Source organism: Lipophrys pholis, assembly GCF_963383615.2.
Source record: "Lipophrys pholis genome assembly, chromosome: 8".
NCBI lineage: Eukaryota > Metazoa > Chordata > Actinopteri > Blenniiformes > Blenniidae > Lipophrys > Lipophrys pholis.
The window spans coordinates 21,099,783-21,113,886 of NC_137630.1; the positions used below are offsets into that span (position 1 = coordinate 21,099,783).

General features: G+C 42.3%; 1 protein-coding gene across 3 annotated transcripts in view; it reads left to right on the forward strand.

Annotated features, from left to right (window-relative positions):
• The first annotated feature begins 929 nt into the window (after positions 1-929).
• LOC308113163 (metabotropic glutamate receptor 7-like) overlaps positions 930-14,104 on the forward strand; it is an 83,716-nt gene continuing 70,541 nt past the window's right edge. Inside the window, exons 1-3 of one of the 3 annotated variants that reach the window (XM_080469195.1) lie at positions 930-994; positions 1,380-1,515; positions 1,921-2,463. In XM_080469195.1, coding sequence (XP_080325321.1) covers positions 1,960-2,463 — 504 coding nt within the window. In that variant the 5' untranslated portion in view covers positions 930-994; positions 1,380-1,515; positions 1,921-1,959. Of the gene's footprint in view, positions 995-1,191; positions 2,464-14,104 lie in introns of those variants that run through there. The other 2 variants (XM_080469196.1, XM_080469194.1) reach the window with 2 other exon arrangements.

A 14,104-nucleotide genomic window follows, 5' to 3' on the forward strand; every position in this document is an offset into this window, starting at 1 on the left:
TGAAGGCAGGCGGCAGCCTGGATTACTAACTGCAACTAAGTAACCTGTCAGGGCGATTTAAAACAAATTCCACTCCACAGGCAGGTGACATTAAGAAACACTGTAACAGCTGATTAGTGTGAGAGATTCTCACACAAAATACTTTGTCATTTGTATTTCTATGTGCATTCTTTAATTGTTTTAGAGGGGTTTTTTTTGTATAAATGGTCAGTTTCTAAGGATACATGAAAATTATGGCTTTCTCCTCATGAATTATGTATTCGCAGAAAGCTCAGCTGGTAGCTTTTTTCACACTGAAGCAAACCCACCAAACATGTACTCATTAGCACATTGACAATGATCATTGTTTCTTTATTGAATATGATCTTTAGTTTGCGTTACAAGCAAGAACTACCTTCTTAATTAATGCCTCAAATTGCCAAGTGAGTCCCTAGTTAATGCATGCCCAGGAATACAAATTATCATAATCTGCTTGTTTGTTAAAGAACCATCTGTGCAATTAAATAGTTTGGTGATGATGGTGTTTTGTTTGTGAGATGTGAGGACTCCCTGCTCCTACAGGTGTGGCTAATTCTCACCGCTGCGTGTGCGTGTGTGTGTGTGTGTGTGTGTGTGTGTGTGTGTGTGTGTGTGTTCTGAAGAAGGGTTGCCTGGGATACCAGTCTGGACCCCTCCAAACTAGTCTGCTCTGCTCCCTCCCTCAGTCTCTCTGGTTTAAAGGTGCATCAGTACTCAATCCAAAACTATTCCAGGGGGAAAAAAAGGCACTTCAGTCTTCATACCTGCAGCTCCTCTTGTGTTTGCATAATATATGTATGGGCAACTCTGCCACCACAAAAAGCACAAAAAAAGGGAAATACTAGACCCCCCCCCCCCCCCCTACTGTGCTTGTGTTTGAGGGGAATAAAGGAGGGAGGAGACATGAGATTATAGAGCTGAGATGCAGCACGCAGAGAGGCACTCAGAGGAACGATTGTCTTTATCATTCACGTCTGTAAGTGCATTTGTTCCTCTTGTTTACCTTCTCCCGTGTCTCCAGATAGAGTGATAACTTCCTGGAAACCTTGCCATGAAGTGGTGCTCATCTCTTCTCTCCTTCCTACCAGCTGAATGACGTCTGACTCTGGAAAAAAAGAAAAAAGAAAAAAAAACGGGGGGGCTGAAACTCGGCGCACACAGTGAATCCTCGCTGTGACTCATTCATTTTGTATAAATGCGACCGGTTGCGGAGGGAGAGAAAGAGCTGGGGATTTAATTAGCTGGCGTTTCTCAGCTCTCCGCTTAGTGGTCGCACATTTGCGTCCAGACTAATCGTTTTTTCTTTCTTCTATCTCTTTTTTTTCTCTCTTTGGGGACTGTGGAGATGATTTGCACCCCAGGGAGACAGACAGACGCCGTCCCTACGTGCGCTCCCCCGGAGTTGTTCTGGACCAGAAGAATGTCCCCCACTTCTGCTGGTCCTAACATCTGAGCTCTGTTCGGAGTCGTCCCTGTGATTTGCTTCGTGTTTTCTTGGTAGGTGATCGCGGTGTATACGGCTGTGAAGATATGCCAGTTCTCAGCAGCGGCTTCATTGTTTCCTCCCGCTCTTTGGATCGCGCTCTAAATGGACACAATTAGGCCAGTTCATCTGCGGCGGGTGTTCGTCTTTTCTTTCACTAATACTGTCTGACAAATGGATGTAGCCTCCCTTTTCCAGGGAGCCGAAATACCGTCAGGGGCTTCACTATTCAACAAGCTGCATCGCTCACTCCTGGCTGCAAGACGATGGGCGCAGTTTCCCTGATCCTTCTGCTGCGTCTCTGTTCTCCAGCCCCGCTTGTTGAATCTGCTCCCTGCTGACAAGAATGGGTTCGTTTTAAACTAACTTTGTCTTTTTATTTTTTATTTTTGTTTATTTTTGATTTTTCTACACTATAGGCGGATTGCACGTTTCCATCCTTCCTTTAAAACTTGAGCATGGCTCGTCCCGGTGGACGCGTAAAGCTGAGCTCCGTGTGGAGGCTGTTCTGGCTCATGAGGACTGTGGTGGATTTCGCGCTGCCTCAGGAGACTTATGCACCTCATTCAATACGGACAGAGGGACACCTGACCCTCGGTGGACTCTTCCCGGTGCACGCCAGAGGGGCGGACGGCACACCGTGCGGGGATCTGAAGAAGGAGAACGGCATCCAGCGGCTTGAGGCCATGATGTACGCTTTGGATCAGATTAACCAGGAAGAGCTACTCTTACCCAACATCACCCTCGGCGCCCGGGTGCTGGACACTTGTTCGAGGGATACGTACGCGCTGGAGCAATCGTTAACTTTCGTGCAAGCCCTGATCACGAAGGACACCTCCGACGTGAGGTGCACTAACGGGGAGCCGCCGGTGTTTGTCAAGCCTGAAAAAGTGGTGGGAGTCATCGGAGCCTCGGCGAGTTCAGTATCGATCATGGTTGCCAACATCCTACGCCTCTTTCAGGCAAGTGTTTGAGCCCCTGCGCGAGTTTGCGCTTTTAAAATAGGCACGACATTGTGTCGTGTATTTTCTTTCTTTCTTTTTTTTTACCTAAGCTCCCGTAAGAGCCAATAATCTGCTTTAGGGAAGAGTGAAAGTGTTGCGCCTCCTCATTGCTACCCACCCAGTGTCAGGAACCAGGCGCAAAGGGCTGCAAAGAGTAACCAGGGGCAAAAAAAACAAAAAAAAAAAAACGTAACTTGGCTCATATTCATTATTAGGGGCATGATCTATTTCCAGACGATGGAATTAGATTTCTTATGTGGATCCCTGTGTGTGTTTTCCCCAGACTTCTCTCCGTCTAAAGACATGCTGCATAAAAGAAAGGTGAAGTGAGTTTGGGTGTTTCTTTCCAATCCACTACACTATGTGGATGAGACAGCTCAGTGTGCTGTTGCTTGTCCCCGGTGGTGCTGAAAGAACAGCTCCCGTCTGTTCCAGTCTCAATCCGGAGTCTGGATGAGTGGGCACTGACAGCCTGACACAATCACACCCAAACTCAACAACCCCCTCCTGAGAATAACAGGCCTGTTCCATGTGATTGCACATGATTATATGAGCCTCTTGTATGGTGGAACTGCGGGCGATTTTCATGAATTGTTTCGAACCTGAAAGCCATGATTTATGGTCCAGTTGGCCTGCCTTCCTCTACAGGGGGCCCTCTCTGCAAAATCAAACTTGTTGAAAGTCTTTGTAACACAATTGAGCCTCGTGACTGCAAGTAAATGAAATCAATTTGCACTCCTTATATCAAAATGTCTGAATTTGGGGTTATGGGAACACTTTTCTATAGTCTTGCTGGCTGTGAGTCAACTGATACTGTTGGCCTACTGCTGGTGGTGCAGTGCAATAGGCAGGCAGGGCACCAATACAGCAGATTAATTATTTAAAACACATCTCCATAGCAAAATATCTAATGACTTGAAACACTGCGTGAATGTTTTTGTAAATGAGCAGTTTTCGGCACAGCGTCCTGTCATGTGAGGACAGTGGAGGATAACTTGAGCTGCACTGTGTTGCTGATAATGATTTGTGGTTTGCTTGTAAGTCACTGTCTTGTCATTAGTGTTCTGTTTCAGTTCAATTAGACGAACCATGGTCCTTGCTGTAAGTAGCTGTTTAACTGCAACTGGAAGACCATCAAAGTACTTAACAAGCTTTTAGCCTGCCCCATCTTCCCCCTCTTCCTTTTCTTTGCACTCACTAACACTTACACACCACACAATTGTTTATTTATTCATTTTTCTTTTTTACAACAGTTATGCTCTGGGGTTTTGTGGCTGCCTTGGCTCGAGAGTTATACTGATTGGTCCCCACCACAACCTTCAGCCTGGCTTTGGTTCCTATCCACACTTTGTAGGCTGAGTTAACATATAAAATTTTCATTAATCCAAGTTGGTAAAAAACCCCTCCAGTTATGCTTTGAAGCATCCTCACTACACTCATTATTTTGTTGCAGAACGCAAGCGTTCTAAGGCCTCCTCGTTTTCATGCAAGCCGTGTAACATTACCGTGTGTGCATTGACAAAATTTAGGAGGTTTAAAGAAGGTGAGATTAGCCCCCAATTCTCTTCATTCTCTCCTCCTCGCACCAGCTGTACCAGCGTGTCAATCTGTCAGAGTGTAGGTGTAGTTCACACACGGTGTGGTGCTGGAGCTCTGGCGTAATCAAGCTGGAGGAATCTGTGGATTGACAGCAGTTGTCATGCGGCTCTGTCCATCACTCTGAATTCCCTCTCATTTTCCCCCAAAGTGCAGAGAGATAGATTTAATCACCACTTTCAAATCTGCACACCTGAGAGCAGATAAATTCAGTCTTCATTTGAGCCTATTTGCCCCCCAGGCACACTCAAGGTTTTCAGTGATAGATGTGCTGATGGTATTACAGATAGTAAAATTACAAAATTAAATGTGAGGCCTCATGATAGCGTGTGATCAATACATATCAGAATCCAGTGCGCCCAGCCTATTCACCTCCATTAGTCTGACAAGATTTGATTGGTGTGCAGCGGCAATTACAAGTTTCTGAGGTTGTTTTCAGCTGCAATCTGTTAACTTTCAAACTGCTACAGTCAAACGCTTAAAGAGAACACCTGGTCGGATATAATTAAAGAGAGGAATCAGACTTTTCTTTTCCTCAAGTGAAAATGAATAGACATTCGAGGGCTTTTGGGCAGAGTGTTTAACTTCTTGTCATAGCCTATTATCGGATATGCTCCATAGTGAAGGAATTCAATGGCCATTGACGTTGAATCATTACACTTCAAGCCTGCAGACAGTGACCTCTCCCTGAGCTGTCCTCCTGGCCTACTTCCCACATTGTTCTCAGTGAATATCACCAGGTCATTTCGTGTCTCTCTCCTGTGATAAATGAATCATCAGGGAAGCTAAATAACGATTATAGCAGTTATTCCCAGATTCTAAATATCATGGCTGTCTATCGAAGACATGAGGAGCTGCTGAACTGTTAATGCTGGGAAATTGACACGAGGGATAGATTTTTCTGAGGACCCAGGAGAGTTGATCAATACTGTTGCCATGGTGAGGCCGATTTGCTGCTAAGATGTTTTTATTTCAGTGCCTCTCATGCTGTGTTGGAAATGAGAAGCAACAATGCCACAGGAGGAAAAAAAATCAATCAGCCCAAACTTTTTGAATAGTTATCTGGAGCCATGATCTGGTGCGTTGTTTTTGATGAAGCATCCAGTCGTCACCCTCCATTTATGAGCAGGACGAGGAGTAGGAGGAGGAGGAAAAGGAGGAAGCAGCTGCAAAGAAGATCGGGGAACTTTGTTCATTTGTACATTTGAGCTTTTAAAATGCATCATAAATTGATTTTTATCCAGATGACATTTATATCAGGGAGTGTAACCTGGTATACTCTGTCACGTCTCTTCTCCCAGAAGGCAAGGCAAAACTTTGTGTTGAATGCAGGTGAACTCCGTCTTGTCCTTCTGTCTGGGGAAGCGGCCCCCTCAGACTAGCTGTCTAAGTGAGGCATTGACGTCCTCTGCTCTCACAGCCCTGACAGGCTCCGGTCGGCTTTTTATCTCTCCTTTCTCACAGAATCATCACTGTGACTGATTTGAAGGAGATTGAAGCCTTGCCGTGTGATCTATTCAGCTGACAGTGGTAAAGATGGACCCCAAAGGAATATGAAGGCTGCGTGTGTGTGTGTGTGTGTGTGTGTGTGTGTGTGTGTGTGTGTGTGTGTGTGTGTGTGTGTGTGTGTGTGTGTGTGTGACAGAGCAAGCACTAAAAGTGACACCAAAAAGGGGTTGTCATTTGTACATAGATGCATGGAGCGGCTCAGGTCAATTTCTCACATCCCTATGACTGCACTCGGTGTGATCATAAAAGATGCAGTCGCTATGTCAAGTATGCCGCATATGGGTAAAATCACACACATATCCACATGAAACTATATATATATATGTATATATAATGTGTGCACACAAATAGCCCTATTAACATTGCTGAGAGAGTGAAAACACAACTGTCTTGCGGATACTTAATGATCCACACCAGTGGTTTCTGTGCCTGTATTTTCTTCTCTCCATCACTTGCTAATTGGCTTTTGTTCAGGCTGTGACATGGAAACCTAACTCACTGCATTTTAACTTTATAACAAGTAACTGAAACATGGATGACAAAAAACAAACAAAAAAACAGCACTTCGTTTCAAACTTAAGTTCAATATCTGAGTCACCTCTAAACCTTTCCAGACTACAAATAATAAGGCCAAACTTGTTCCTGTATGAATATCACTGAATAGGTCAGCCGAGTGAGTTTTGTTGTCTCATTACTGCACAGCTTGTTACACGTGCGGCAACTGAATATAAGATAGGAGACTGCAATTGTAAAAACAGATCTTTAAGAACATTTATAATTGCCGTTATCATTCAAGAACAGAAAGTAAAAAATATTGGACATTTTGAACAACAACATGTGGATACACTTCAAAAGTTTGTATTATTCCTGTTTAAGTGTTTCATCTGGCGAGTGCTTATTTTTGCTGACTCCCACATTTCATAATTCATTATTTCATGAGTAAACAACAATCAAAAGAATACATAAATAAATAAAGTACCCACAAAAGTGAGGAGATTTGTGTTGTAACAACATTTTGTGGCCATAAATCTTATATGATTTTTAAAGTCTGTTAATTTTCCTGCCAAATATTTAAGTAAGATGCAACTGTGGGATGAGGAGCATAATATCGTTGATGCTGTGGGATAGATCCCATTTTTCAGCCAGTATTTGTTGCCAGTCAGCCAACATGGAGGTGTTGGTCACCCTGGCACATCAGCACAACCAAGCTGATCCCGAAAGTGTTTAATGGAGTTGAGGTCAGAACTGCTGGCAGGACATTCATCCTTTTTCACTTCCAAATCCTACAGCTCGTCTGAAAACCTCTGCTCCGTAGGGGCGCGCGGCATCATCTCTGAGGAGAGAGTTTGATTGCTTAGGATGAAGATATTGGTTGCAAAAAATCCTCTTGATACTCCTCTGTATTGGGAGATAACAATCACTGTCAATATCTGCCGGCACCAGAAGCCTCAATCAAGAGAGAGACAGCAAGAGGAAAGAAAACCTGAATGAACCGCGTGGCTTTTCACCAACTTTGCTCTGGCTGAACATCTTATTCCCGCTTGAGTTCACCTGACTGATGCACTTTATTGAAAGGACTCATATTTAGGGTGTTTTGTGGAAATAAAGCATGCATATTATAGGACAGAAGGACCAAGTGATGCAGAGAATGATGCAATAGGACTGTAGAGCTTTTCTGGAAATCCAGTATGGAGAAAATTACACTTACAGAAAATCCCATTTGTGGAAAGTTGCAAATAAACCAAATGCAATAGTTGGGCTTTTCCATGCAAGTGCCTTGAGATGACTGTGTTGTATTTGGTGCTATATAAGTAAAATTGAATAGAATTAATGTTTCACACTCTATGAATAATTTTATTGTACATAAGAATGTCTTACAATGTTAATCATTTACCAATGCATCTTTAAATGTTCTCAAAAGTAGAAAAACATCCAGAGATCTTCTGAAGATGTATTTTATTTCCATTGGTAACACTACGGTTAATGCTCATGAAAAAAAAAAAAGATCTAGACAAGAAGGACAAAATTAGTTGGTTTTTAAAACTGGAAAAAAGTACCTGGATATAAACACGTTGTTCTGTTGTAGATACCGGGAGAAGTAGATGAAACTCAAACATCTAACGGGAAGTAAGAATGATGAATAGAAAATATGTTTCCTGAAAGAAGCAAAGAGGCCTGTCTTCAGAGGAGACAGGCATGATGATGGATAATACAGAAAGAAATGATCCAAAACACTGTGACTCTGCAACATCATTTTCAAATAAACTCAAAACCATAAATTAGTTTTCTTACAGCAAACTAAGAACTTTTCCAAAATCTCACCAACTCTTTTCAGTGCCTAAATCAAACTGAATAGCAGCTGTTGAGAATGTAATGAACATATCTATTCTTTGTTATTGACAAAAGTCCCATACAGCTGTCACTGTTATGCTCTGCCAGTCATTAGGTGTAATGACATGTTGGTGCTGAAATGGGCACATATGGTGATATATGTCATTTTGACATCTATTATAGTGGGTAGAAATCGATCTGTTTTGTCGTTTGTACATTTGGTTGTCTCAGAATAATGATCTGTGTCTCTTTTTCTCACAGAAATGTACCCTCATCTTATAAATGCTTGTAGGTTTTCACTAAATACAAATGCCATAAATATACAATTATAATTCCTGTCCTGTGTTCGTTCATCTGATGGACACAAGAAGCCTCAGCTTTCCCTGTGGAGTTCACCCACGGTGTGTGTGTGTGTGTGTGTGTGTGTGTGTGTGTGTGTGTGTGTGTGTGTGTGTGTGTGTGTGTGTGTGTGTGTGTGTGTGTGTGTGTGTGTGTGTGTGTGTGTGTGTGTGTGTGTGTGTGTGTGTGTGTGTGTGTGTGTGGGTGTGTGTGTGTGCGTGTGTCTCCGAGTGTGTTGAATATTGGATGAGGATTGGCTTTCAGGCAATGTGTGACTTCGTGAATCTGCTTCCAGACCCTTAAAAATGAGACTCGGCTCAGAGCTCAAATGTTCCTCCCTCTCAGCAGACGAATTTAAAATCGGCCTCCTACTTTTAAACTCAGCACAGTGAAGCTCAAACACTCAACCAGAGGAACAAGGAGAAAAACACATTTTTGAGTAGAAGCGGGAATTGGGGCTTGATCTCACATCCTCTCACCACCTTTTCATTGTTTATTGAATGTCGGAGTCGTTTGCAGTTGATGGTAATGTAAATTTCCATGGAAGACACGGTCGTATTTATAGATGAGGTGCTTGGACACATCAGACTTCATCTGTGAATTTAATCATTGATTAACTGCGTGTGAGGAGAGTGCATCTAATTATTCAGTCACTTGTCACACAGGTAGAAGTCACTACAAGTTGCCTCAGAAAAACACTTTGTAGGTAAATTGTACCATATATGTGAGGAAAAAAATATGGATTAGTTAAAAATTGAGGAAATATAGCCATACGTAGAATACATAAATATTCAGTATTGATCTAATTGTTTTCATTCAACACAAAGTCCTTCGGAAGAAGAGTGACTCTTCAGACATTTTCATTACATCATGATAATTTATTCTTACTATAATAGCATCCTTTAAAAATAATGTAAATTGCCCAGCAGACTGTAAAGCGTTGGTGAGTCATCACTTACACAAACACAATTATGCAGATTTTGTAGTAAAGTGCAAGTTATCCGGTTCATGATCTAAATTGTGAGTTTCTGTCTCACATAAAAACAATGGGGAAAAAAATCTAAATGCACCAAAATGCATCTGGAAGTAAGTAAATTAGTTTATGCAGCATTTTCTGATAAAACGATAAATATAAAGTATGCATGCATTTTATTTTAATTTCAGTGTTCAACAGCATCATTAGTACCAGCGACATTAACATATGCAGAGAGAGTTGTGTAACTTCAACTGATAATGGGACACATTTGATCCTTCCCCCCCCCCCCCCCGCGTGAACATAGTGAATATATTATCTATTGTGGAGTGAATGTCTCCTCTGGTCCTTGAATGAGAGGCCTGCTGGTTTTCATTCCAGCCATGTAATCACATGCTGACTTATGGCCGGTTCAGACCAGAATTGCCAGGGTGAAATTTACTCACACGCTGAGGCTTGTGGGACGGGAAATAACGTGGGCAGAGTTGCGAGCATCAGCTGTGGGTGTTAACGTCACTGAAGGGCTAACAATAGCATTCCACAAGTTGAGAATGATACACCTTTTTCCGTTTCTTTTTGGGGTTTTTTCCGTGTCCTCCGTTCTTGTACTCGTGACCAGCCGCACAACACAAACCTGTTTATTGCCCCTGTTCTTTTAGCATGTGGTTATACAAACAAGGATCCAAACGATCAATACTTACTCAAGGAGAGGTCAATCCTACCTGCCCTTTCAAATTGGCTGGAGATCGGTGAGCCTTGCCATTTCCCTCCCCGGGGTATCGAACACATTGACCTCTGGGAGAAGTGAGCAAGGCCTGGATCAATTTATGACAAGGACCCAGTGTGTCTCGTGTTTGTGACATGCCAGGCGATGACGCGCGGCGCAGGTGATTGCAGCCACCTGAAATGATTTGTTTGATTGGCAGCAGCTGGCGATGGAGAGCCGCTGCTTCCGCTGAGCGACACTGTGTGCAGATTTTCACGTTAAAGTTGTATTTTCCCGCTCATACTGTTGTGTTTACAAGAGGAACGTAGGGCTACTTTCGGAGAACGAGTCGTACTCGAGGAAAATGTGTCAAGCTGTTGTAAAGGCAGAAGTGAAAGTGATAACCACACAGAGGAATGTTGCCTAACAGTGTGATGTTCTTGAATCTCCAACTTTTTTTTTTTTGTTCCATTTGGAAGAAACAATGTTTTGAGGGAGCACTGTTCGGTGGAGCCGGTATATATTCAGACACACAAACACAACATAGCATGAGCTACTGATGCAATATTAATAAAAGGAATAAAATATCCCTGCGTGAGACAAGTCGCCATTGCTGTTGACATGGGGCCGTTAGGTCAGCTGCCTGCCACGGAGGGAATTTAAGAAGCCAGGCACGCCTGTCTCTGTTATTCCCTCAGGCCTGGAGCGATGGTGCACTTTATTATTCCCTGACATAATAGTTTGCTATACGCATAAATGTTTCTCAATGTAAACATAGATAACACATTCTTATTCCCTTCATAATTTGCTTCCAGACATTCGGCAGATTGCTGTTGTATTGTGATACAATATATAAGCGGCAAATGTTGATTTTGTCCTTAATGAGGTGCCGTCCTTCACCTAAACACATGTATGGCATGTCTGATCCACAGTTGCTGCAGCATGACTCTCCCAGTGGGTTTGTTATCTTTATTTTATCAGCCTTATAATGGTGGCGGGTGGAAAGGGCACCTGCTTAAAAGCTTAGCCCCGCTCATGTTGAGGTCACAGTCGTGTCTCCGGGACAGCTCATTGTCAGCATGACTGTAAAATGTGACAAGAATAGCACTCTTAGACTTTGCTGGAAGTTTTCTCCAGTTTATCTGGTGAGCAGAAGGAGGCATGGAAGAGGAAACCCCATTACGTCCGATCCTCTTACAGAGACGAGTGGAGAAGCATGAGGAGGTCTCTTCTGGTCGTTCTCTCACTCATCCCGACAAAATGGACAGAAATGTCCTCCAGACTTCAACAGAGAACGACTCAGATTGAACGGCGTCAAGACGGGGCTTCAGGACAGCGTTTTAGTTCGTTTCAACGCTGTGATCTGTGATCTGTCAGGTGTGATCTGGGACTTGTGATCTCTGATCTGGGATCCATGCAGCACTGCAGAGTCTGAGTCACAGAGTGAGCCAGCCACGGTGGACTTAAGTGCTGTTTGACTAAATAACATCTAAGCCGGTTTGTGCTTAAGAAAACTCACACAAGCTCAAAATGTCTGCAGAGATCAATAAGAAATTTGCCTTTTAAATATGATCTGTTTTTCCTCGGCACTTGTCTTGCAGTTCCTCAAATCCTGGTAAATGAGTTAAGTGAATTTGTTAAAAGGCTGCCTTCGGTGCTGCCTGTGAGAGTGTCTGCCGCTTCAAAAGGAGGCATGTGTTGTGGTTCCTCCCAGGCCTGGATTCAGTGCTTTGTTCTCTGTTTTATCGCTTTCTCAACACTTTCCCCCCATCCAGCCCTGAAATCACATGGCACCTTAGAAATTATATTGCACTTAAGACTAATGCCATGGATTTACTTGTCAGGGAGAATTCCCTCTCATCACACAGAGGATGCTCCATTTTAGGGAAACTAGTGCAAACCGAAGGTAGTGAGGGAGACACTTTTTCTCTAAGTATTTGCTATTCATAAGCAGCGTACAAAATCTTTAATATATGGTTTATAGCACTCTAAAATCAATGTACAGTGTTATAATTATGAATCTGTTCGTCAAAGTCTTCCTATGGTCGCCTATACGTGTAGGGTCATGCTGGCAGATAAAAAGAGAATAAATGACTGTAATAAGCACCTAAAATTGTCATTACATCTGCCCGCAGCGCATCTTATATAGTGTGTCATAAAGCATTTTTTTTTATGATGACTACAAATACCATAACACATCATTTAAAGTGGTAGCAGCTTCATAGTGCTGGGAGCAGATTTTAACCACGTTAACATGCAATCATTAAAATGAAAGCCCACTTCTACAGAAGTAAAAAAACCATTAATTCTATTTTATCATTTAATGCACGAGATGAAATCAAGTAGGATGAAAGGACTGTACCTAATGTTGTGCTACCGTGAGAAGTTTTAAAGGGGCAGGACTGATTAAGTGAGGTTTTTTTTTAAATATAAAAACAGAACTGCAACTTTGCTTTTAACTAATCTTGACCTCAACCATTCACATCCATCCAGAGTCGGATTCAAACAAGTGAACCTCCGGTCACAGGCTAGTTTCTTTCACTTCTGGACGTGTTGGTGGAAGAACTTATCAAACATCTCAGTGCTCCAGCAAATAAATCGGAATGTTGACAAAATACAAACACGACATGGGAGATGATCAGTCACAGAGTCGAAGCTGAAGGTAAAACTGAGAGCAAAGCAAACATTTTCAGACAGAGTAAGTCATAGTGTATATTTTCTCTTAGCATGAACTCCTTCCAGATATTCTACATGAAGGACAACTCTCTTAATCAATAGTGTGTGATATTTTATGATACATGTCCCTGGAATATCAAGGTTGTGTTTTTATAGGCCCTTAATCCCACATCATTTACATTAAACATAAATGAAGAATAGTCCACTTCCCTTTACTTCGTATACTTATACAAAACTTAAATAATTTATCATAATGTGCATTTGTTTTACAGTACACGACTTGGTTGCTTTATATTGCATGATCCATTCAAGTATAAATAAAGGATTCAATTAATTCTATCGACAATGTATTTTGTTCCTATTCTTTAATGTTTCATGTTACCCGTGTCAACTTCAAGGTAAATCCGGTATAACACTGAATATTATGGAGCCCACAAAAGCTTGAATAAAATATAAATGTTCTGAAACAAAGGTATGTATTTCCATAAATGTCTAAAAGAAAGATGGATGCAGAGGGAAGTTTAATAAAAGGCTCAAGAACACAGGTATTACAATATCTTTACCCTGACAATCAGTGAGGAGCTCAGCATCAGCATACATTGAACAGTGACCAAAATCAATATTTATTGGCTTTGATTTAAAAAGAAAATTCAGCAGTTTGCTGATGAGCAGTTTTATTTATACATCTTCTTTCTGTTGCGACCACTTCTCTCTGAGGGGAATCATCGTGTTGGTGGTGTGTGATGTGTGGTTGACACCCTCGTTTTGTATGCGGTGAGTGGACGTGAATTCTCTGAGCATTTTCACCACTTGAGAAGCCTCAAAGTGCTTTCATTCATTCATTCGTGCACACACACACACACACACACACACACACACACACACACACACACACACACACACACACACACACACACACACACACACACACACACACACACACACACACACACACACACACACACACACACACACAGTTGCTCGACCTCCATTGGGAGGACAAACTCAGGGTTCAGGGTCTTGCTCAAGGACACTCTAACATATGGGCCGGGGGAGATGGGGGATGGAACCGCTGATCTTGGGATTGGAATATGACTTGATCTACCAACTGAGTCACAACCACATTTATCATACTGGAAAAAATGGTGGTCCAGGAGAGAGAAGTCCAGGTACGTCACTTTAGGGACCAAGAAAATTTCATAAACTGCTTTAATGTTTTACCTTGAACCAAATCGGTCAACTGACCCAGATTAGATTCCTACAATAGGTCAACAAAATGTCATGAAATATGTTTTTCTGTCAGCACTGACAGAAAAACATATTGTTGGTGGTAACCCCCCTCCTGTCTCTGATCATAAAAGGTTGTTTTTGCTGATCTGATGTAGGCAAATATCATTAAAGTCTATTGCTGTCTTTTTACTGAACTAAAGGAGGCTCAACCAGCAGCCAAATGCATCGACACAGTTCTT